A 23,954-nucleotide genomic window follows, 5' to 3' on the forward strand; every position below is an offset into this window, starting at 1 on the left:
ATAATATTATCAATGATCATATCATTAGATTTGGAGAAAGCATTTGACAAGATCTAACTCCCGTTTATGATGAAAACTCTCACCAAAATGAGTTTTGAAGGAACTTTCCTCAATATAGTCAAAGCCATCTACCACAAACCTATGGCAAGCATAATCCTCAATGGGGAAAAACTAAGAGCCTTCCCTCTAAGATCAGAGACAAGACAAGGATGCCCACTCTCACTACTTCTGTTCAATATAGTACTGGAAGTACTTGCAAAAGCAGTTAGGCAAGAAAAAATATTAAGGGCATTCGAATAGGAAAGGAAGAAATCAAGCTCTCACTATTCACAGATAATATGATACTATATTTAGAGAATCCTAAAGCCTCCACCAAGAAACTCCAAGAGACAATAACTTGTACAGTAAAGTTTCAGGCTATAAAATCAATACCCAAAAGTCCATAACTTTCCTATATGCAAATAATGAGACAGAGGAAAGTGACATGAAAAAAGCAATCCTGTTCACAATCATGCCCCAGAAAATCAAGTACCTAGGAATCAGCTTAACTAAGGATGTAAAAGACCTGTACAAAGAAAACTACAAAATGTTACTTCACAAAATAAAAGAGGACATAAGGAAATGGAAACATATCCCTTGCTCATGGATTGGGAGAATTAATATTGTCAAAATGGCCATACTCCCAAAAGCATTACATAATTTCAATACGATCCCTATAATTTCAAGGATACCCATGAAATTCTTCTAATGGATCAAATACTCCTGAAGTTCATATGGAACAACAACCCCTCACGAATAACTAAAGCAATTCTTGGGAAGAAGAAGATGGGAGGCAGCACCTTCCCCAATCTCAAACTCTACTATAAAGTGGTTATAATACTGGAACAAAGGCAGAGCCGCAGACTAATGGAACAAGGTTGAATATCCTTTTACACTTCCTCAAATATTTTTTCATTTTCATTTCATCATCCTGTTAATCGTCGATTGCCTCGAGCAGGCCCCAGTAACGTCTCTTTCATCCTAGCCCTGAGATTATATTCACGGCTCTTTAGGAGAATGAGACCCATCATTGTTACTGGTATTTGGCATATTTGGTAGGCCACGGGGAGTTTGCCAGACTCTGCCCTGTGGGCAGGCTACATTCGGATAGCCTGCAAGTTTGTCCAAAGTAGGAATGAGGTAATAAGATGTCGCGCGGCCGCGAATGCGGCCGCGCGGTTCTGGGATCTGGATTTTATAGTCTCTGAGTCTTGGCCGCTGATGGGATTACACGGCGCCAGGGGGCCAGGTGGTGGGTGTGACCCCCGCCTACTGGAATTTGGAGGATCTGGGTGGAAGATGCTCGACTACAATTCGAGTAGGCTTGGAGGTCTCGGCCCCGGAACCCGCGTGGCTTTGTCCCTCTGCCAGTACCTTCATGTGTGCGGAGAGTGGTCTCAGCATGGTGGTGGCTGGTCCTGGAGGTCTTCGGCTGCCGTAGCCCTGGTCGGGGCGGGGAGGAAAGCTCAACCCGCTCCCCTCCAAGGGACTCCGGGAAGGAACACCCAGGCGCGGGGGCAGAGACTGCACTTTTTTTCAGAGACTATAAAATCCAGATCCCGGACGAGAAAAAGTGCAGTCTCCTCAAATATACGATCGTCTAATCTTTGATAAGGGAGCAAGAAATGTGAAGTGGAGTTAGGAAAGCCTAGTTAACAAATGGTGCTGGCAAAACTGGACAGCCACATGCAAAAAAAAAAAAAAAGGGGCCAAAACCTCTACCTATCACCATTTACAAAAGTCAGATCAAAATGGATTAAAGGCCTCAACACCAGACTGGAATCCATAAGGTACACTGAAGACAAGATCAGCAAAACCCTTCCTCTATGACGCTGAAGTTAAAGGAATATTCACAGATGACACGCCACTGAGCAACCAAGTGGAAACAGAAACAAACAAATGGGACTATCTTAAACTAAGAAGCTTCTGCACCTCAAAAGACACAGTGACCAGAATACAAAGACAATCTACAGAATGGGAAAGGATATTCGCCCAATACCCATCTGTTAAGGGGTTGATATCAAGTATATATGGCACTTGTTGAAATCTATAAGAAGAAAACATCCAACCTCATCAGAAAATGGGGTGATGAAATGAACAAACTTTCTCGAAGAAATCGAATGGCCAAAAGGCACATGAAAAAAATTCTCTTCATCATTAATCATCAGGGAGATGCAGATCAAAACAACAATGAGATATCACCTCACACCACAGAGACTGGCCCACATCCAAAAAACCAAAGGCAACCGGTGTTGGTGTGGATGTGGGGAGAAAGAGACTCTCCTTAACTGCTGGTGGGTATGCCGACTGGTTCAGCCCTTTTGGAAAACAGTATGGATGCTTCTCAAAAAATTATAAATTGAGCTCCCATTTGACCCAGCAATACCACTCCTGGGAATATATCCCAGAGAGGCAAAAAATATATAGTCGAAATGACATCTTCACTTGTATGTTCATTGCAGCACTATTTATAATAGCCAGAATCTGGGAAAAAAAACCCAGTGTCTGAAAACAGATGACTGGTTAAAGAAACTTTGGTACATCTATACAATGAAATACTATGCAGCTGTTAGAAAAGACAAAGTCATGAAATTTGCATATAAGTGGATCAACATGGAAAGTATCATGTTAAGTGAAATGAGTCTGAATTAGAGGGACAGACAGAAATATTGCACTCATTTGTGGAATATGAAGTAACACTAAGGGAGATTAATACCCAAGAATAGTAGAGATAAACACCAGGAGTATTGCTCTATGGCTTGGAAGCTGACCTCACATGCTGGGGGAAAAGGCAGCTCAGATAGAGAAGGGACCACCAAGAAAAGGGTGCTTGAAGGGCCCACTCAGGATGGGAGATGTGTTCTGAAAATAGACTATAGACCGAACACAATGGCCACTCAATACCTCTAACGCAAACCACAACAGCCAAAATGAGAGAGAGAGCAAAAGGGTATGCACTGCCAGAGAAGCGGTGCAAGGTGGGGCGGATGAGGTGGGGGTGGGGGGAGGCACACTGGGATCACTGGTGGTGGAGAATTGGCACTGGTGGGGGGATGATGGGTACTCGAGCATTGTATGAATGAAACATAACCACGAAAGTTTGTAAGTCTGTAACTGCACCTCACAGGTATCCATTACAAAAATAAATAAATAAATAAATAAATAAGTAAATCAAATACAAATACAAATACTGAAAAAAAGTGGCCACTGTTTAGTGGACCTACATTTTGGACAACTGTGCTTCCCAGAAGTATTTTATAGCCTGACACAGTCCATCTTTTCTTGCAAAATCTACCCTTTGCACTAACCACCCAGCCAAATTGTAGCTCATTTGTTAGATCTCCCACCTCTGCTAGGTCAAGTGATTCTGCTAATATGTCAACTTCAGAAATGCTAAGGCCTTTGAACAGAGTCTCTAAGGAACAAGTTACAGGCAGCAAGAGAGACCAATAGTCCCACCACAAACTGTGATTTTCCTGACAGCGATTCTCAATGTTGTTATAATGTGCAGCTCTTGAGTTTCTTGAGCTCATTTCAAAGGAGTGGAAGGTGATTTTTGTGGAGGTTAAGGGATTCTCTAAGGAATCACCATGGACTCTCTAAGGATGGCATGCAGCGAACTGAGTGTTGCTAGGCTGAGTGATGAGAATCCAATAATAAAAGAAATTTGATTAATGTTGCCCTTTTCAAGAAATCACGATAATTCAACGGAATTACTCAGCAGTTTGAAAATCTGAGTACTTGCAACACTGGAAATGTCACAAGACATTATCATAAGGATGTCATTTTTATTAAAAAGTCAAGCTCTTCACTGGGGGAAGGAGGAGCAAATATTCTCACGGAAGCAGAGAGTACTTCACCAGGGAGAATTGGGATCTGTTTCCAGACAACCTGTAAGGGCATGTTGGAGTCTGGCTCTTCATGGCACCAGTTCCAGCACCAGGGGTCCGTGAATGAGTTCCAGGTCATAGAGTGTGATCCTGTGCTGCTTCCTTACTTTCATCACTACTTTTATTGAGAAACAAAGTGATTCTCAGAGAGAAAAAGAGAAAGAGAGAGAGAGAGAGAGAGAGAGAGAGAGAGAGAGAGAGAAGTGAAGGGCTCTGAACAGTCTCATGAGTGGATGGCAGCCACCTGGGCACTGAGCCCCATCCTGGAACTCTGCATCTCTCCTGCCACACCCCATTCAGACATTTCACAGCACCTCCCTTGATGCCTCTTCAGCTCAATTCCAGGAGCTACTACTGGGGCCAGTGTAGGTTTCCCTGCTGCTTGTGTGCATGAGTGTGTGTGCTCATGTGTGTGCATGCATATGTGTGCATGTGTGCATGTGTGTGCATGTGACCACGTGTATGCATGCATGTGTGTGCACGCATGTGTGCACGTGTATGTGCATGTGAGTGTGTATATGTGCTTGTGAGTGCGCATGTGTGTGCATGCATATGCATATGTGTGTGTGCGTGTGCACATGAGTGTGTACCTCACTGAGCTGTCAGCGCTTGGTAAGTCTTTATACATTTACCAGCATCTCCTGAATGATATTGGCATATAACATACCTGTATTTATGTAATTTTAGAACAAATGTGGATCTCGGAGACAGAACAGGGATTAAAGTGGTTGCCTTGCACGTGGCTGATTCCAGGATTTGATCCCTGACTTCATACATGGTCCCCGAGAACTGCAGTAGTGATCCCTGAGCACAGTACTTGGAGTAAGCCTTGAGCAGCCCAGTGTGGCCCAAGCCCCCCTCCCCATAAAAGCAAAAATTAAAAGAGAAAGGAAAAGTATAAACATATATGCACAGGTGCAATCTAACTCACATATGTTCCTCTGTTGATAAAACTTCCTCACACCCCAGTTATAAACAGAATAGAAAAGGTAAAAGGGGAAAGAACTTCTATTAAGTGAGGGTACAGTGGGATAACTCAAATATGCTATTTTGAGCAGAAAATTGGATCACCTTATATAAAGTGTGGTAGCTCCCCCTAATGCTTCCCATGTCATGAACATCTTTTCATATTACAGGGATTTTGTGCTAGCAGATGCTGAAAAGATTGTATTTTGCTTCAGATTCCATTTTTACAGTGAAAACATCAATTTATCCTTGGCATTTGCTAGCAAAGATGTGTGTCAGAAGCTACAATTTGCAGTGATACAGGGAAAGAGGGTCTCAGATAAAAGATAGAGAGGCTTTGTACGACTTATCGGTGAGCAGAATTTACATGTCATTTTAAAAATATAACTTAACTTTCCCAGATGCTGAAGACCGCAGAACATTTGTTTATGTGTAACCTTTCACTGTCAAGGAAGAGAACTCAAACAGAGAAGCAGAGATTAGGTGGAAGTAGCCTGGCAAATATATAGATTAATTTTCGTTTGCAGATGAAAAACTAATTGATTTGCAAAGAAATGGTGAAGAGGTGAAGAGAATGGAGTAGCTGGACTGCCCCTCTCCTCAAGGGCACTTTTCCTGTGGTATCATCCTCCATGAGACTCTGAATTATGACTGTACCAGAGCTCCTCCTGCGAGCTGGGAATGAACTCCAGGGGAGGCTTGTTGCCAGAGATTTCACAGTCCCTACATAACTAATGAAGGAAAGGAGAAAGGGGAATAAAGGATAATATTTAAGAGAGGTACAGGATAATTATTACCAAGTCTATAAATTAATTCATCCATTCAGCATTTATTGAGCACTTACTTTGTCTCCCAAAATGTAGTTCTTTTGGTGTATTCATGAAGTATGTAGCATGTGAACACAAATGGATACATTAAAGGCCTTTATTAATATGATATACCTTGCATAAACATACTTTCCTATGCAAATCTATAGGATGTCTGCTTAAGTAAAGTTCTTGCATTATTTTCTATCTCTTCTGTGTGGAATATAGAATGGTACATATGTTCTTGACAAAAGGCAAATAGTCATGATACATAAAGAGCTCACAATATTCAACAAGAAGAAAGCAAACCACCTCATCAATATAAGTGAAGAATTGCTGAAGAGAGACTGCTCCAAAGAAGACATACAGATGTCCTAGTCACCTCAGACAAAACTGTTTATCAACATTGACTATCAGAAATGCAAATCATATGCTAATGATACATCATCTCACATCAATGAGGATGGCCTATATAAAAACAGCAGAAAAGACAAATTATGATGAGGTATAGCTCATAGGAATCCGTATTCACTCCTGGGATATATAAATTGACTCAGCCTCAATGGAAAACTGCATTTTTTTCAGAGTCAATATTAGAACTACAATGTCACTCCTAGCATCTATCTCGAAAAAAAGAAAGAATCCCAAACAGCAATCCAATAAGATACATAATAATTCATGTTCATAGCTATGCTAACGAGTCAGGATCTAGAAAGAACCCAAGTGTCCAGTGACACATAAGTAGATAAAGAAACGGTGGCAGACAGCACGGAATTTTACTACAGCATGGATAGTGCTGGAGGGGGTCATGTTAAATAAACTGTCAGAAGGAGAAAGACAAAAATCCCATGATCTTGTGTGGGGCAAAGAAACACGTAAGGAATGGACATGTTTATGGGCCACAGATTTGATATCACCAGTGGCATGAGATGCTGTGATAATGGAGTTATGTCATATGGCACCCCTGCATAACTAGAATATATAAATATTGATACTTCTAAAACTCAATGTCACTCCAGTATTGGATGGCATGTATTGGGTGGCACCTTAATCAAACTTCTATCAAATACACGCTAACATTTTTTATATTCTCCAAGTGGTGGTTTTTACCGCCTCCTTCACTTATCACACAGGTAGTTTTTAAATCATCAGTTGAAATCTATATAAGAATAAACTTACAGAACTAGGAGATAGTACAACAGTTAGGAAACAAGTCTAGGATATGTCCCAACCCGGGTTTAATCTCTAGTACCACATGATCTCCCCAAGCATCTCTGGGGCCCTGGTGGAGCCTGAGCACTGCTGGGGTGGCCCGTGAGCTCCAGCACTTCAGGACAGGCAGCACTGCATCCTCTGGCCCTTGCAGTGAACTGTACACCCCTCCCCCAATTTGGCCGAAAATTGCTCTGGGAACTCTGGGGCCTCCTGATACATCCTGGGAGGCCCAAAACCAAAAGAATAAGGGGCTGGAGAGGAAGGACAGCAGGTGTAGGGAGCTTGCCTTGCATGTGGTCAACCCAGACTCGATGCCCAGTGCTCTGTATGACCCCCATGCACTGTCACGAGTGATCCCTGAGCACAGAGTTGGGAGTAAGGCCTAAACACAGCAGGTGTGCCTCCACCTGCACCCCACCATCGGAAAGAAGACAGCTTACCTTCCAACTGGAATGACTCGAAAGTCAAGAGGACTATGGACTGAAGGTCGGCCTCAATGATGTAGGTGCAGTTCATATTGTTGTCATACTGCTTTGGGTAATTTGGAGAAACGATGTAACCTGAAGGCTCAGTGAAATTCCTCCCGCATCCTAAATTGGAAGAAAAAGGTATTAGTCACATATTTGTTTTTCACACTGACCAATCCCAGGGTTTCACACCCTAAGGGGTGAGCCTCTGCCACTCCATCCCCGACTCCTTCCCAGCAGGGCATCACAGAGCCGCAGGTGCTCTTGCCAGAGGCAGTGGATGTGCCACTGACGGGCACACTGTCATCTTCAGGCAACAGCTCCTGAGAGTCTGCCAAATTCCTGCTACATGGAGTCCTGGGCCTTGGCAGATGTTGCTCGAGTCCTTTGGGCTTTGCATGTCCCAGTCTAGCCCACACTGGGGAATCCCGCAGTTGGCCTGTGGCGGCTCCGCCCCATGTGGATTTGAGGGTTTTGCTGTCTCAGCGCTACTTACGGCTCACAAATGATGCAGAGAAGCCCTGGGCCGGCGCCTCCTGAGACTGGAAGACGGCGGTGAAGGCATTTCTTGGGGTGATGACGGTGCTCGGAGCTGTGTTCCCACAGCCCGTGGCTAACAGGGCTCCGTTGACCTCCTGGGTTCCTGCCCACACCTAGCAGAGCCAGAAACACCACTCAACACTCCTGCTTCTCCTGCGTCAGCTCTGTGATGGGCTTGGGAAGGTAATGGACTGCCCTCAGGTACAGACAGCATGACAGTAAATAAAATGCATGCAGACCTGACATATATTTTTTATAAGAAATTTTTTTCTAAGCTGATATTTTTAATAGCTTATCAAATTTTGACTCTTCCAAGGAGATTGGCTGCATTCTGGGGCCATCACCATCTGTTTGCTTTTAGCTTCTTACCCAAGGCATCCTGCTGGGTCCCATGGAAGACAGAGCAACAACGTCTGCTTCAGTGGGGCCCACGTGTCAGGTATTTACTAAAGCCCTCAATCTGTTGGTGGAGCCTCAGGAAAGTGGACACAAGTTCCAATTATACTTGCGACTAACCTATAGTGAAATAAGTCACAGAGACCTCCCTGACACTGTTGAACGTCCAGGCTCATGTGGAAGAAAGGGTCAGTCACTGCCTGTCACCTACTAAAGTGGGGGCGCCAATGGTCAAACTGACCCAGGCAGCAGATTTGGCCACTGTGAAAGGTGTCATTGAGAAATCCATTCAAATAATAGTTGCTGAGGAATATATTATCAATACCAAGAACTTACTCAAGCCAACCCTTTCAGCCTGGAAGAAGGCAGTAACCAGAGGGTCACAAGTGAGGTGAGAAAGTTCTCCTGCTGGCCAGGAGGGGTGTGATTAAATCAAAGGGCAGACCCTGCTGGCCAGAAGGCACGTGGTTAACATGGCAAAGAGACTACAAAGCGACCAGCAAGGACAATGTGTTCTTCAAGGGGGTGACCTGCTAAAAATTGGGGATCATCTGCCTGAAAATTCTGAGGAATCATTGGAAAAGTTCAGACTTGACGAGGCTTGGTTTGGAGGAAACTGCTATGTGGAGAATAGCCTGGCAGGAAGTATGCCGGGAAATCGACTCCAGCAGAGAGAGCTTTGCAGGGGTTAGGGTGGGGGGCTGAGAGGGAGGGGAAGAAGATCATCTATCTAAAATGTTGAGTCCCTCAAGGAAAGGGCTGATAATTGGGAATTAATACAGACTATGGGGTAAAGATTATGAAACATGTTTAACCGGGAAATGTCCCTTTGACTCAATGAATCTCAACTAGAACTTTGTTCTCCACCTCTCTTTGCCCTTGGCTGTGTGCGGATGCATTTGGTGAGTAGGGTTAATCAGCTGGAAGGATCTAGAACACTATTAAATACCCTATCAAAGAGAGAGAATATCCTTTCCCCAAAGCCACATTTACTAACTCAGCAAGCCTCTAATACGGTAATTGGGTTTGAATTTGTCTTACCAGACTTTAACATTTCTTCCCAGCAAATTACACAAAATTACCCATTCTGAACCCATTAATTTCAGAAATATTCCTAAAGTAAAGCCATAAAATATGAAGCCATTAAAAACATTTCCACTGGCAAATCAGTCCATTGGAAGAGGTGTGAAATAAGTCAGTGTAAAATTTCTCATCTCTTTCAAAGGCACGTGCTATCAACTGGCTTTCAAATACCGGGGGTTCAGCTGTTAGTCTTCTTCCTGAAGTCAAAATTCTGCTATTTATTAGATATGGGAGCTAACCTCAGGAGCTACTGAAAAAAGCAGCACAGATATTATGGCTAGTATCTAAAGTAAATTAGGAAGAAAGCGTATACTCCTATCTTCCCTTCCCATTATATGATAGTTTCCTAGTTGTAAAATTATGAACATGACTTACTGAGAAACTTTTGCTTATATTTACTATTTTTACAAACATTACTGAAAGTGATTAAGAGATAACATTTCTCAAAGAATATACAGTTATTTTTCAAAGGAGTCACATTTGGTGATATTAGGACCACCAGTATAGGATAACATTGGTTTGTCCTTTCTGCCTTGCCACTGCGAGCTTAGGTTTATTGGGTTACTCCTATCACAGTGCTCCCATTCCTCTGTGTTTATCTGTAACCTCTTTCTTTGTGCTCTGCTTCCCCAACGGGTCAATCACCTTTATCTCCTAATCAGACTCTGTTAACTTGTAAATATTGCTTTTCTTTTCTCCTTTAGTCCTTTGCATAGCTAATTCAGAGCAATGTCCTTTTTGTATAGACACAGGATGACAGTTAATGCTATGCTTTTGTAAGTTGGCAGTTAATTGACTCTGAATGATATTCATTTCTGGGCATCTGTTCTCTCGACTTAAGCCTCAGTTGCCCTTACTACCTAGCATCCCAAAAGCAGGTTCCTGACGAGGGACTGGATCGACCTAGGGCAAGCTGTGGCCTATCCTGGCATTGAAATGGGCCAGATCAAAGTGCCATACTACTTAACTGTAAGTTAAAAGCATAGTCATGCTGGTTAAAGAAACTTTGGTACATCTACACAATGGAGTACTATGTAGCTGTTAGAAAAGATGAAGTCATGAAATTTATATACAAGTGGTACAACATGGAAAGTATCATGCTAAGCGAAATGAGTCAGAAAGAGAGGGATAGACATAGAAAGATTGCATTCATCTGGGGAATATAAAGAAACAAAATATGAGATTAATACCCAAGAATAGCTGAGATCAACACCAGGAGGATTACTCCATAGCTTAGAGGCCAGCCAGGCATTCTAGGGGAAAGGGCAGCTCAGATAGAGAAGGGAGCACTAAATAAAGGGTGGTTGGAGGATCCTCCCAGGAGGGGAGATGCATGTTGAAAGTAGACTATGGACTGAACATGTTTGCCACTCAAAGCCTCTTTTGCAGACCACAACACCCAAAAGGAGAGAGAGAACACAGGGGATTGCCCTGCCACAGAGGCAGGGGGGATGGGGGTTTGGGGGTGGGGGGGATATTATCCATGGTGGTGGAAAATGGGCACTGGTGGAGGGATGGGTATCTGATCATTGTATAATCGAAACCCAAGCACAAAAAATTGTAAATCTACAACTGTACCTCATGGTGTTTCACTAATAAAAAAAAAACTGTGGAAAAAAAAGAAGTAGAATTAAGATGTTAATTAAGTTATTGGACTAAGGGGAGGAGAAACACCCCTAAGTGGTATTTAGCCTTTGAGCTAAATAAAGAAGGGCTAAATAAAGAAGGGCTTTCATAAGTTGATTGTGCTACCTGATCTAGGTGTGAGGTTGCTACCCCCAATGCTGGGAGGTTGGGCAGAGACTAAAGAGAGACCAAGAGGGCAATCAGGAGCGCAGAGAGACTAGGATGGGGGACACGGGGAGAAGGGAATGAGGGGCAGTGTGAGACTGGAATGGGGAGCTTAGTGAGACTGGAATAGGAGTGTGGGGAGAATGGAATAAACTGCAACTGATCACTAAACAGCCTGGTCCTCATTTCCTCCTTTGTCTGCCCATCCCAGGTGGGAAAGCGGCATGAGCCCACTGAATGGAGGTGGCAAGAGAGAGCTGCCAGGGTTCCCTAGTTTCTTGGTGATTTCACACACCAGGGCTAGACCCAGTGGTGCTCAAGGGGTCATGCGATATTGGGGATCAAACTCAGGGCCTTACACATGCTAAACTTGTACTCCACCACTTAAACTATTTCTCTGGCTCCAAGATCATCAGGTTTTCTAATGAAGAATTTCAATAATGCTCAAGAGCTTATATTTTTTTCTGAGCAATCAATTATGGATGGAATGTCTCTTGGCCCCAGAATATAGCTGTTGGAATGGTAACAATGGTGAAGAGCATTAAATATTTATAGCCCACTGCTCAGCTAAAAAGTCATTTCATGGACAGTGAGACCCAGGACTCATTGACATTATATCGGGTCTATAAAATGTTATGAAACGGTCATCAGGTCAAAAGCTTTGGCTTAGCTTTTATATAAGTCAGCCTGACTGCACATGATATTTTAGTATTCAATTAACTTAACAAAGTAAATGTCTGTTGAAATAACTGTGAATACACATGCAGTTGTAACTTATTATATAGAGAAAGCCCTTGGACATATTCCCAAGGACCTCCAGACACTGGAGTATGAGGTCCTAACCCAGGTGGATGCTGATACTATCTACCAATCATTACATTTCATGGCTTTAACTGTGTTCCCATGTCTGTGTTTATGAATGTGCTATATGCCACCAGTGTATCTTCATGGAACAGTCCGACACTAGAAGAACTGAGAATGATCCTTTAATAATTATACACAATTCACTCCCTCTTCCTCCTTCTCCTCTTCCTCCACCTCCCTCTCCTCCTTCTCTTTCTTTCTTTCTTTCTTTCTTTCTTTCTTTCTTTCTTTCTTTCTTCCTTCCTTCCTTCCTTCCTTCCTTCCTTTCTTCCTTTCTTCCTTTCTTCCTTTCTCTCTCTCTCTGTCTTTCTCGCTCTCTCTCTCTCCCCTACCCCCCTCTGCATCCACCCTCCCCACACATTTCTAACCATTAGCTGAGTTAATTTCTATGAAAGCTATGAAGTTTAAGGTCGCTTAGAGGAACTGGTCCCTTTGCTAGTTCCACCCACCTCAGTATCTCTTGTCACAAATAGGAGCCTTAGGATTCAGAGGGAAAGAATGTTACACTAATCCACTAAGTTTGGGTAGGGCCCCCAGTTGATCCTATTTCCCAGTGACATTGATCTTGCTTGGTGTCAGAGGGACCCCATTTAAGTGAGATTAGATGGTTTCATGCTTCTGATTTGGCAGTTGAAGAACTTGCAAGTCTTTACATAAGTCTATACATTTGAGGGGAATGTAGTCCATGAGAGAAAGAGTTCATGAGTTCTCAAAAAAAGTGTTTGGAAGGTGTGGATATCGCTGAAAGGGCTGAAAGCATGTTTTGTGTGCCCTTGGCATCTAAACCCAGACTGTAGGGTTCTCAGAGCACCACTGGGAGAAACTTCTAATTAAGCATTGAGCTTGGAGTAGCCTTCAAGCTGTGTTTGCTTTACCCACTCCCCCAAATATTTTTTAAAAACTTTGGAAAAGTATATATTCAATGTGGGCTGGAGCGATAGCACAGTGGGTAGGGCATTTGTCCTTAACGTGGTCGGACCAGGTTCGATTCCTCTGCCCCTCTTAGAGAACCCAGCAAGCTACTGAGAGTATCCCGCTCACACAGCAAAGCCTGGCAAGCTACCTGTAATGTATTCGATATGCCAAAAAAACAAAAAAAAAGTCTCACAATGGAGACATTACTGGTGACTGCTTGAGCAAATTGATGAACAATGGGAGTACAGTGACAGTGACAGTGACAGTGATATTCAGTGTACTGTTATAGGAATATTTTCTATAAATGTAGAATTTTTTATTCAAATAACAAGCATGGATCAATTAGATATAAAACAATTTGCGAGTTGATGTAAAAATAATAAAAACATCCCCAGTAAAACCACTTCTACTCATTAGGTGGTTTTATGTTCCAAGTACCAAGCACTATTTCCATTTTTATATCATATTACCCCTGCTGGTTAAAACACTCATTTTAAAGTTTATGGTTGGGTAATTTAAAGTCTCACTGTTTAATTAATTCACAGAGGAACGTGCTGGTGGTAAATGCAAGAGCTACAAGAGGTATCCAGGTGAACGTGACCCTGCGACCACTGTTCTTACACTAAAGGAGCAGCTGCTTGGAGAGTTAAGATCAAAGATGCAGGGGCCCAAGCCATAGCAGAGCAGAGAGGGTGTTTGCTTTACACACAGCCAACTCGGGTTCGATTCCCCACATCCCATATGGTACCCCGAGCATCACCAGGAGTAATACCTGAGTGCAGAGCCAGGGAGTAACCTGGCTGAGTGTGGCCCCAAACAAAACAAAACAATGACAACAAAAAGATGCAGGCTGGGGCCCAGGTAGGGCAAACAAAGAGTTGTGTGCATGGTCTGGGGGCTCCATATCCATCTGCAGTGCTGCATCTCCCTTCCACAATACTGAGAAGGGATTAGCCCCCAGAACCTCACTGACTGTGGTCCAACACAGAACAAACAAAACACACACACACACACACACACACGTACACACACACACACACACATACACAATGCAAAAGAGCCCATATTATAGTCATCATCACGTTCTAGTGCCATGACCCTACAGAAATCCATATAATCATTACCAGGATGGTCATTTTCCAGGACTCAAGCCCTTTTAAAGCCACGGGGAAGGTGGGCATTGGCCACGTCTTTAAATCTCTGATCTCCCATCATTTCTATAGCACAAAACACATTGGTGCCAGTGTCCTTCCCCAGAGAGTCAGACAGACTCAGGCCTCTCAATTCAGGCCACTCTTTTGCCTGTAATGTGCTTTTAATTCGTTTTGTCCTTGAAGATCTTTGAGAAACAAAAAAGAGAGGGTGGGGGGCTGGGAAATGAAGAGAAGGAGATGCAGGCTGCCCTTTTCTCTTTAATTGCCACAGAGAGGAAGCAGCTTTGAGCTCATGAAAATTTCACAGGGCCTGCCAGCACTGCCCTAATGAAACAACCTCGCCTGCCTGCATATTAGCAAATGAACCGCCACAGGGGAACGCAGGGATGGTTCTCGCATCTCCCCTAGGGAAACCCCAGCAACTCAATTGTCCTTTCCTGCCTGCCAAATGCAAGGAGTCACTTCCACACCGACATGTTTCAGCAGCATGAAGCCCGGGGGGACTGGGACTGAACACACAGGCGCACTGACCTTCACAAAGCTGTTGGGACACTGGCCATCCCCACTGGGGATCAGGAAGTTGCTGTGGAAACTGATTTCCAGGTGCTGGCTTTCGTGCGTGATGACAGTCCAGGAGCACCTGCTATTCTCAGGAAAGTTCTGGGGCCAGTGAGGGGACCTGATTGTCCCGTTGTCTGTGTGAAGGATTCCTCCGCAACCTGAAAACATCATCCAGGGATAAGGCACCAATTTACTGGGAACCGTGTGGGGAAGACACAGTTCCACAGGGGAGGTCTCAGGCTCTGCCTCCTGAGCAGGGCAGAAACAACTCCCCAAAAGTCAGACACCCCATGCTTAGACTTTCAAGAAACACACCTGGAACCATTAACCCTTGCCCTAAAGGTAGATCATGATGTGTATTGTTGTCAAACATACCAGTATTTGTATCCTCTTGAGATAACAGGGTCTTTGTGAGTTGGCAACCCTGTGTTCTTATATGTTATTGCAACCCATAGATAGGAAAAGGAGCATATATTCATTTATAAATGTCCTCAAACAGAACTAGAGTAAACCATTTCCAGCACAGGAAAACCTACCCATTAAGCAACCTGGCTTTTTCATTTTTAAGTATTAATTCCTGAAAATAAATTCCAGGAGTTTTAAAAGGGGAAAATTAGTAGAATTATTTTCTATCATTAACGTATGCACTTAAGAGATCACGGAAGGAAAAAAAGTATAAAGATAAAAACATAAAAGGAAGGTCAATAAGGAATGTTCTCTATCGTTTTTGCTCTGAAGCCCCTGGGAAAGCAGTGACTTTCAGGGCTGAGGTGAGAGGACAGAGGTCAAAGTGCATGCCTCAGGTGTTGTGAGTACCTTCCAATTTGATTCTCTCCACCACAGGGTCCCATAAAGGGTGTGGTGTGTGTGTGTTTGTGGTGTGGTGTGTGTGTCCGCGTGCACATGTGTGAGTGTGTACATATGTGTAAGAGAGGGCACACATGCATATAAAGAAATTCTAATGCTATTAAAAAAGGACAGTAAGGACAGTAGAAACAAGGGCAGGAGGACTGGTCCATGTTTGGAAGCTAGACACATTAGGATACAGAAGGGACCACTATGACAATACTAGTTGGAGATAATCAGTCTGGACAAGAATTGAGTGCTGAAACTAGAGAAAGGGATATACACAGGGACATACAAGATAATCTTTCAGTACCTGTATTGCAAACCATAATGCCCGAAATGGCGGGGGGGATACGGGGGAAGACAAAGAAAAGTGCCTGGGGAGAAGGGGGTGGTGAGAGGGAAACTGGGGACATTGGTGGTGGAAAACTTACACTGGTGAAGGGATGGGTGTTGGAATATTGTATGACTGAAACCCAATCATGAACAACTTTGGAATTGTGCATATCATGATGATTCAGTTTAAAATAAATAAATAAACAAAAGTCCCATAGAAAAGAAAATGCTATTTGTACTTTAAAATATATTTGTGATAATATTTTAAATAAAATTAATTACAAAAAAAGAAATCCTAAGAAAAGGATCTGATGCAAATTTCATGTTTTCCAGGTTTCTATGAAATTCACACTTGAAATCTGCAAAAGCTATCCTTTGTTAATCAAAGTTATGGTACTTTGTCTCACATTATAGGTAAAGTCTTCACGTTGAATCACAAATTTTGCATCACTACTTTGAGCTTAAAACTATTCCATGCCTCCCCATTGCCAGGGGCAACAGGCTGGCCAGAGCTGCTCCTGATGTAGACTGATGATGGCTTTGCACTCAGCTCCTTCAGCACTCATTCTGCCCTTACCATCCAAATATTTTGAACTACTTACAACTCCAACATAAGCTTCCTATTCCTTATGATTCTCTGACTACACTCATGGGAGTCGTCTACAGCACAAATATTTCTGGCCGCCAATTTCTTTATCCAAACACTTACTTTACTGTTGAAAAATATTTATTGATTCTATGTCTTCCTGATGGGGCTGGAGCGATAGCATAGTGGGTAAGCGTTTGCCCTGCACGGGGCAGAGCTGGGTGACCCGGGTTTGATTCCTCCATCCCTCTCAGAGAGCCCAGCAAGCTACTGAGAGTATCTCACCTGCATGGCAAAGCCTGGCAAGCTACCTGTGCCATATTCAATATGCCAAACACAGTAACAAGTCTCACAACTGAGACATTACTGGGCCCGCTTGAGCAAATCGATGAACAATGGGAGGACAGTGACAGGACAGTGACAGTGACAGTGAATGTCTTCCTGATAGGGTTGCTACAAACAACAACAACAACAAACTAGAATTAAATGAATGGAGATTAGGTCCACAGTGAATACATCTTGGATTGGATTAGAAACTATTGATTGAAAAAGATAGAACATCGGAGAATATTTACCTAAAGTTTGTGTGCTCCATGTTGCATAAAATCCACCACTTTCCATGGAATCGTCTGAATTAAAAATCACCACTAGCTGGTTGGATCCCGACTGGACTGCCCTGGGATTCGAATCGCCACAGTACTGTCCTATAATGGGTGAGCCAGGAGAGCCGCCGTTCCTGACGGTCACAGAGTCCCAGGAGCAGGTTATGTGGGGCTCGATATCAAAGTCAGTGAAGTTGAGCTGGAGGAGAGGGAGGGAGGGGTGAGGCACTGCGAGGTGAGGCAGTCCAGCCAGAACAAGAGGTAGTCCCAGGAAGTCATTTTAGTTTTTATTTGTTAATTTAACTTCACATTTGTCTCTTATGTATTTCTCCATCCTCTCTTTATCCCCATTGATGTTTCTCTTGGAAATTGTGAAAGGGAACCTTTCTTTTATTTATTTCTTTACTATTGGAGCAATAGCACAGCAGTAGGGCGTTTGCCTTGCGGGAAGCCAGCCTAGCTAAGCTGGGTTCGATTCCTCTGCCCCTCTCAGAGAGCCCAGCAAGCTACGGAGGGTATTGCCTGCAAAGCCTGGCAAGCTGCCAGTGACGTATTTGATATGCCAAATACAGAAACGAGAAGTCTCAAAATGGAGATGTTACTAGGCCTGCTCGAGCAAAATCGATGAACAACGGGAGGACTGGGTTTGACACTGTGATCTACAGAATGACGAAGGCAGATTTTCAGGCATTCACCATCCCAGATCCAAGCCTACTTCCAATATCAGGGTTGTTCTATACAGTCCCTGGTTCTCTCCTTCTCTCCATCCTGCCCCTCACCCCCCACCTCCAATAAATTCTTATTTTTCTTAAGGTTTTTGTAGTACACAGTCACCTCAGTTCTGTGTCACTGAAAGTGAAACTTTCTCTGGGAACTGGAGTCCTCCACCTGAGGCTGGGAGGGTAATTCATACCAAGAAGACAAACGAACACATTTCCTGGTGGGATGGCATGAGAAGGGGAAAGAGATTCTTCCTATCATTGTTTTGGGGCCACACCCAGCTGGATCTGCACTTGGGGATCACTCCTGGTGGTGCTTGAGAGATCATATAGGATGTGAGGAATCAAACCTGGATTGGCCGCATATAAGATAAGTACCCCTACCCACTGTACCATCTCTCCGACCCCAAGGGGAGGAAGATTCTTTTTTTTTTGATATAACATTTCCTGTGCTCATTCTTCATTAACTGCACATTTATTGCATATTTATAGATGCCAATATATCTACTCTAAGGAAAGAATTTTAGGAAGAAAATGTTTCTCTTGTAGGATCAATGCCTATTCTTAATTCTTGTTTACTCAAATAACTCCACAAAACTTCTATGTCTTCCATTTTATAGTCTCAGAAATATTTTATACATTCTTCTGAACTCACAGTAATAGTATGTCCTTGAGGGGCTTCCAACAGCCAAGAGCAGTGGGTCAAACTGTCATAAGGGGCTGGATAGTTGGGACTTGTGATCACTCCACTCTCCCCTATCTGGATTCCACCACAGTCTGAAATGAGATGAGTAAAATTTGAAATTAACACAGAAGAAAATAAACCTGCCAAAAAAAAGAAGTTTTCATATTTATCATCTGTAGATTACAGCTCATATTATCCTCTTTAACAACTAAAATGGACACATATTTCCATATTAAAGACTGAACAATTTAGGGGCTGGAGCTACAGACAGTGGGTAGGGTGTTTGCCTTGCGCGCAGCTGACCTAGGTTCGATTCCCAGCATCCCATGTGGTCCCCAAAAGCACCGCCATGAGTAATTATTGAGTGCAAAGTCAGGAGTAACCCTTGTGCATTGCTGGGTGTGACCCAAAAAGGGGAAAAAAGTCTGAACAATTCAGAAGTAAAACGTAAAATGAATAAATACATGAAACTGGATAAAAGCTAAGTTTAACTGGTCGGGGATTAGAAACGATGTTGACTAAGTAGAAGCATGGGGTTTTGCTTTGAGAAAACAGGTTCAAGCTCAGTACAAAAGGGGAAAAGAAGATAATCTGGACCATAAATGGAGAGGAATTAGATGTGAGTGTAACTGACATTAAATATAGTAGAATAAAATAAAGAACACTGCCCTTCTTGAAAGAGGATCCAGACTAGGCCAGTGAAAACAAACATAATCTTGAGGAATATAATCAGGACCATAACACAATTCTAGGTCGTTCACTAATAAGCACATGTGTCTGGACTCAGCAATCATACATTAGCATAGCAAGCTGAGAAGCAGATTCATTTCCAAAGCATAGCATGGTCTGCTGTTCAATGCAAATACTGCTCTCTGAAGCCTGACACTTTTCTTTCCATTTGATCAAGATAAATCAGCTGGGGAGATGCGTGAATGAGCCAGATAATCTCATTCCTTCCTCCAACTAACCATTTGGTTAGAAGAAAAACTATAACCAAGACCTATTTTAATTCATAGTCAAAGCAAAAAAAAAAAGAAATTTCTAAATTCTATAAACAATAAATGTAATCCTTGGCCAGGGTTAATCCCAGACTGATACTGTGTCATTCTGGGAGGCTCAGAGTTAGGGCCTGAGGGTTTGATGACCAGAAGAAGAGCTCCATGACCTTAGACTCTGGGACAGAAGAGCTGGAATTGAGACTTGTCAATGACTCTGGATATGAACTGGGCTGCCATGTTAGTGTAAAAGAACTAGAAAAATAGTCTGACAGCTAGGTGAAACAACAAGGAGTAGTGTTGTTTGTCTTGGACTGAATTTTCTTTCTGTCGTTGATTTTGGGGTCACACTCAGTGATGCTCAGGGGTTACTCTGTTCTCAGAAATAACTCTGGGAAAGGCTCGGAGGACCATAATGGGTGTCAGGGATTGAACCTGGGTGGGTCATGTGCAAGGCAAAGCCAGATCTGTTGTACTTCATTCTGTCCTTGGGCTGAATTTTCAGCTACCAATTAGATTTCACACAGGGAAACCTAACATAAAAGTCATCCAGGAATGTAGTGTGTTTAAAACCAAATCATTACCAAGCAGGTTTTATCCTAGAAATGAGAGAATTGTTTAAAATGAGAAAGATCCCTTAATTTATCACATTAACATGTTCAAGGAGAAGAAAAATAGCATCTGCTTTATAGAAACTGAAAGTCATTTGGTGAAATTTTTATCTGTTTACAACAACAACAACAAAACCCAAAAAAGAAAATCAGAAACACAAGTAAGTTATTTCACGGGATCTTTCTTTGGTTTTTGGGCCATATCCAGCGGTGCTCAGAGCTTACTTCTCACTCTGCAGTCAGGAATCACTTCTGGCAGTACTCGGGCATATGTATGCCAGGGATTGAACTCTGGTGGCCATCTGCAAGGCAAATGCCCTACCCACAAAAGAACATATTGTCTTTGGTCTGATGAAAGGTGTTTATTGAAAACTTAGGAGTAAACAAAATATACAATCAATGAAGGGTCACAGACATTCACATAAGAAATAAGTTGTTGGGCCTGAGCAATAGTACAGTGGGTAGTGTGCTTGCCTTGCATGTGGTCTACCTGGATTCAATCCACATATGATCCCCTGAGCATTGCCAGGAGTGATCCTTGGGTACTGCTGGGTGCAGTTCCCAAACAAAAACAAAACAAAACAAACAAACAAAAAAACCAAGATGCCAAAGCCTTCCCATTCAATGCTTTGAAGATTGTCTTCATTAGTGAAATAAGGAAAAATAGATTTAAAAAATCGGTCACGGTCACAGTCCTCCCGTTGTTCATCGATTTGCTTGAGCGGGTCCAGTAACGTCTCCATCATGAGACTTGTTGTTACTGTGTTTGGCATATCGAATACATCATGGGTAGCTTGCCAAGCTCTACCATGCAGGTGAGATACTCTCGGTAGCTTGCCGGGCTCTCCGAGAGGGGTGGAAGAATCGAACTCGGGTCGGCCATGTTGGCCGCTTGTAAGGCAAATGCCTTACCGCTGTGCTATTGCTCCAGCCCATTAACAGAAAATATGCTTGATTACATAAAAAAAGCAAAGGTAAGTAAAAAGCATAGCAAGTTCTGTAGGCTAAAGGTCAATGTATAATACATCATAGATGTCCTCAACCATCAATTACAAAATGTAATTTAGGGTGTCTCTTTGACCTTAGCAACAAGACAAATAGCTACCTAGAAATAAACCTTTATAAGTAGTGAGATCTTTGTGGAAATTATTTTATTGATAGAGTTTGAACATACGATACATCAAATCTTACCTGTGAATAAATACCCTGCATGGAATCCAATATATTCCTCTTGCTCGTTGGTGACAAAGTGTATCCAGATCTGTGGGTAGGGGATCACCAATGGGATTGCTGGTTTTGATGGTCCACAAAATTTCCATATCAGAGGCCCATCAGCATTACCTGAACAAAATAATATGCCCACATAAAATGACTCTCCATAGCCATGCCACTGAACCCTGTGCCAGGCTGTTTCATTGGGAGCATCCTAGGGTGGGGCAGGTGAGGTCCCACCCCACCCCAAGGGACGCGGCCGCGAAAGCCAGAAACATCCAGAACTGAACCTCTGCCACGCTCATGGCTGCTCTCCACACACCTGGGCCGAACCTCACCCGTGAGATAATCTAGTCCTGGACATCTCATACCTCACACCATTCATACTTTAAGAGTAGCGCAGTACATTTGATGGGGTTTAAAGTAGAAGGCAACCAATCTTAGAGGGAAATATATTTTTACATATATATTGCTTAATGGCTCCTGGGTGAAGTACAACAATCTTTGTACACTCTCCTCTAAAGAAAGTTATATGGAGTATTTTCAGTGGTATATTCAAGATAGAAACATCCAAAATATGGTGGTGGGAAGGTGTAAGGGTGGTGGGATTGGTGTTCGAATATTAAATGTAATCAAATATTGTGAACTACTCTATAAAAATTAAATTAAAAAATAATAGGCCCAGTTATTCTGCAACAATACAGTTAACAAATTCAGTAGGAATGGGGACTTTCCAGCTGTTTACTGAGATACAGTTAAACTCTGATTTAGGAGCAACTGCTTCATGAAATCTTCTCCTCTGTTCTTGATCCCAAAACTTTGCTTTATAAAGGTTGGGCCCCTTTTTTTGGTGACACTTTGTATTTCCATAGTTATTTTGGCATATTTCAACAAAGATACAAACAATTTTTTAAATGTTTGGGTGCACTCTTTCATAGAGTAATAAATACCAATACTCACAAAATTTATCAACATAAAAGTGAAAAGTTTAATGATTAACACTTAAAAGATTTTTTTCATTGTTTGTAATCATCAACCAAATGGACAAGATAGTCTTGTCATCAGGTCAAAAACAATCAGATTTGGGGTTGAGTTTTGCTTAATTTTTTTTTTAATGGAGAGGAGATGTCTGGAGAGACTCTGCTCAGCAGTACAGGCCTGACTCAGCACTCAGTCTGGTACTCAGAACAAAAGTGCTGATGCTCCATGGAGATGAGGGGGATTGATGGGGGTTGTGCATTGTTGGGAATGAACTCACAGCATCACACATGCTACGCATGTGCTCTACAACTTGAGTCACATCCCCAGCCCTAGATCAGAGTAGTTTTCTGAAGATACTTTTCTCAGTCATTTGGTTCAGCTTCAAGAGTGCTAACTGAATGCATAGTATTTGCCCTCTATTTATTGATAACTGATCTCATGAGTTGAGTCAATATAGTTCTTTAACTTTAAAACGAGGAAATATGAGTCAGAAGGAGAGGGACAAACATAGAATGACTGCATTCAATTGTGGGATATAAAATAACATAGTTTGAGACTTACACCAATGGGCAGTAGAAACAAGGTCCATAGTTGGAAGCCTGCCTCAAGGGCTGGGGGAGAAGGCATTTGGGATACAGAAGGGACCACTATGACAATGATGGAGGGATTGCTCTAGATGGGAGATGTGTGCTGAAAGTGGGTAAAGGACCAAACACAATGGTCTCTCAGTATCTGTATTGCAAACCATAATGCCCCAAAGTAGAGAGAAAGTAAGTACAAAAGTGCCTCTCTGGGATAGGGGGTGAGGTTGGGGTGGCAAGAGGGATACTGGGATAATGGTATTGAAAGTGGATAAAAGACCAAAGTAGAAAGAGTAAGAAGTACTAAGAATAAGAGTAAGAAGAAGAAAAAGAAAGAGCAAGAAGAAGTAAGAAGAAAGAGTAAGAAGTGCCATAGAGGCAGGAGGGGGTGAGGGTGAAGTGGGTTGGGGGTGGCGGGAGGGATACTGGGGACATTGGTGGTGGAAAATGTGGAGGGATGGGTGTAGGAACATTGTATGGTTGAAACCTAATCATGAAAGCGTTGTAACTGTGTATCTCACAGTGATCCAATTAAAAAAATTTTAATACAAAAATAAAATGAGGAAATAGATTCCATTTAACTGATTACAATTTTACCCATAAGGGTTGTACTTGGTTAAACCAGTGGTTTTGAACTAAGTGGAGGCAGTGAAAGATGATCTGAATCACATGGAGAACATTCTCCAGCTACAACTGTAGTTCTCTGCCTAAGTCTTCTGGGCTACCAGGCCTCAGCAGCCGACATCATTCTCCTACTAAGCCTGCTTATCTGTGATCATAGACTAGAGCAGATTTTCCTTCTTGAAAGTTCTGTCCTCCAGCTTCTCCAAGTTTGTGTCTAGTTTCTATGGCTACCCCAGAACACGGCCTACTGATTCTGTTCCTTTCTGCTGCTTTTGGCCTCCTTTGGTTCATATTTTGTGAAGACACAGGACTTGAGTCTCAGACATCAGAGATGATGGTAAGAATATTCTCTACTCTTATTGTTCTGCTTTTAGACAATTTTAAATTTTTAGACAATTTTTAATTGTCTAATTTAAAAAGTTTAGACAATTTTTAAAAGGGTGTTGCTATGATGGTGGAAGAAACTGGCTGAACAGTTGATGCCTTCAC

General features: G+C 42.6%; 1 protein-coding gene across 1 annotated transcript in view; it reads right to left on the reverse strand.

Moving 5' to 3' along the window:
• Positions 1–23,954, reverse strand: part of CUBN (cubilin) — a 277,528-nt gene that overhangs the window by 49,230 nt on the left and 204,344 nt on the right. The window contains exons 51-56 of the mRNA XM_056114630.1: positions 21,259–21,408; positions 18,432–18,553; positions 17,031–17,256; positions 14,658–14,845; positions 7,880–8,036; positions 7,357–7,506 (exon numbers count right to left, since the gene is read on the reverse strand). Coding sequence (XP_055970605.1) covers positions 7,357–7,506; positions 7,880–8,036; positions 14,658–14,845; positions 17,031–17,256; positions 18,432–18,553; positions 21,259–21,408 — 993 coding nt within the window. The remainder of the gene's footprint in view (positions 1–7,356; positions 7,507–7,879; positions 8,037–14,657; positions 14,846–17,030; positions 17,257–18,431; positions 18,554–21,258; positions 21,409–23,954) is intronic.

The sequence above is a fragment of the Sorex fumeus genome, unplaced genomic scaffold, assembly GCF_029834395.1.
Source record: "Sorex fumeus unplaced genomic scaffold, SorFum_2.1 ptg000026l, whole genome shotgun sequence".
NCBI classification, from domain to species: Eukaryota; Metazoa; Chordata; class Mammalia; order Eulipotyphla; family Soricidae; genus Sorex; species Sorex fumeus.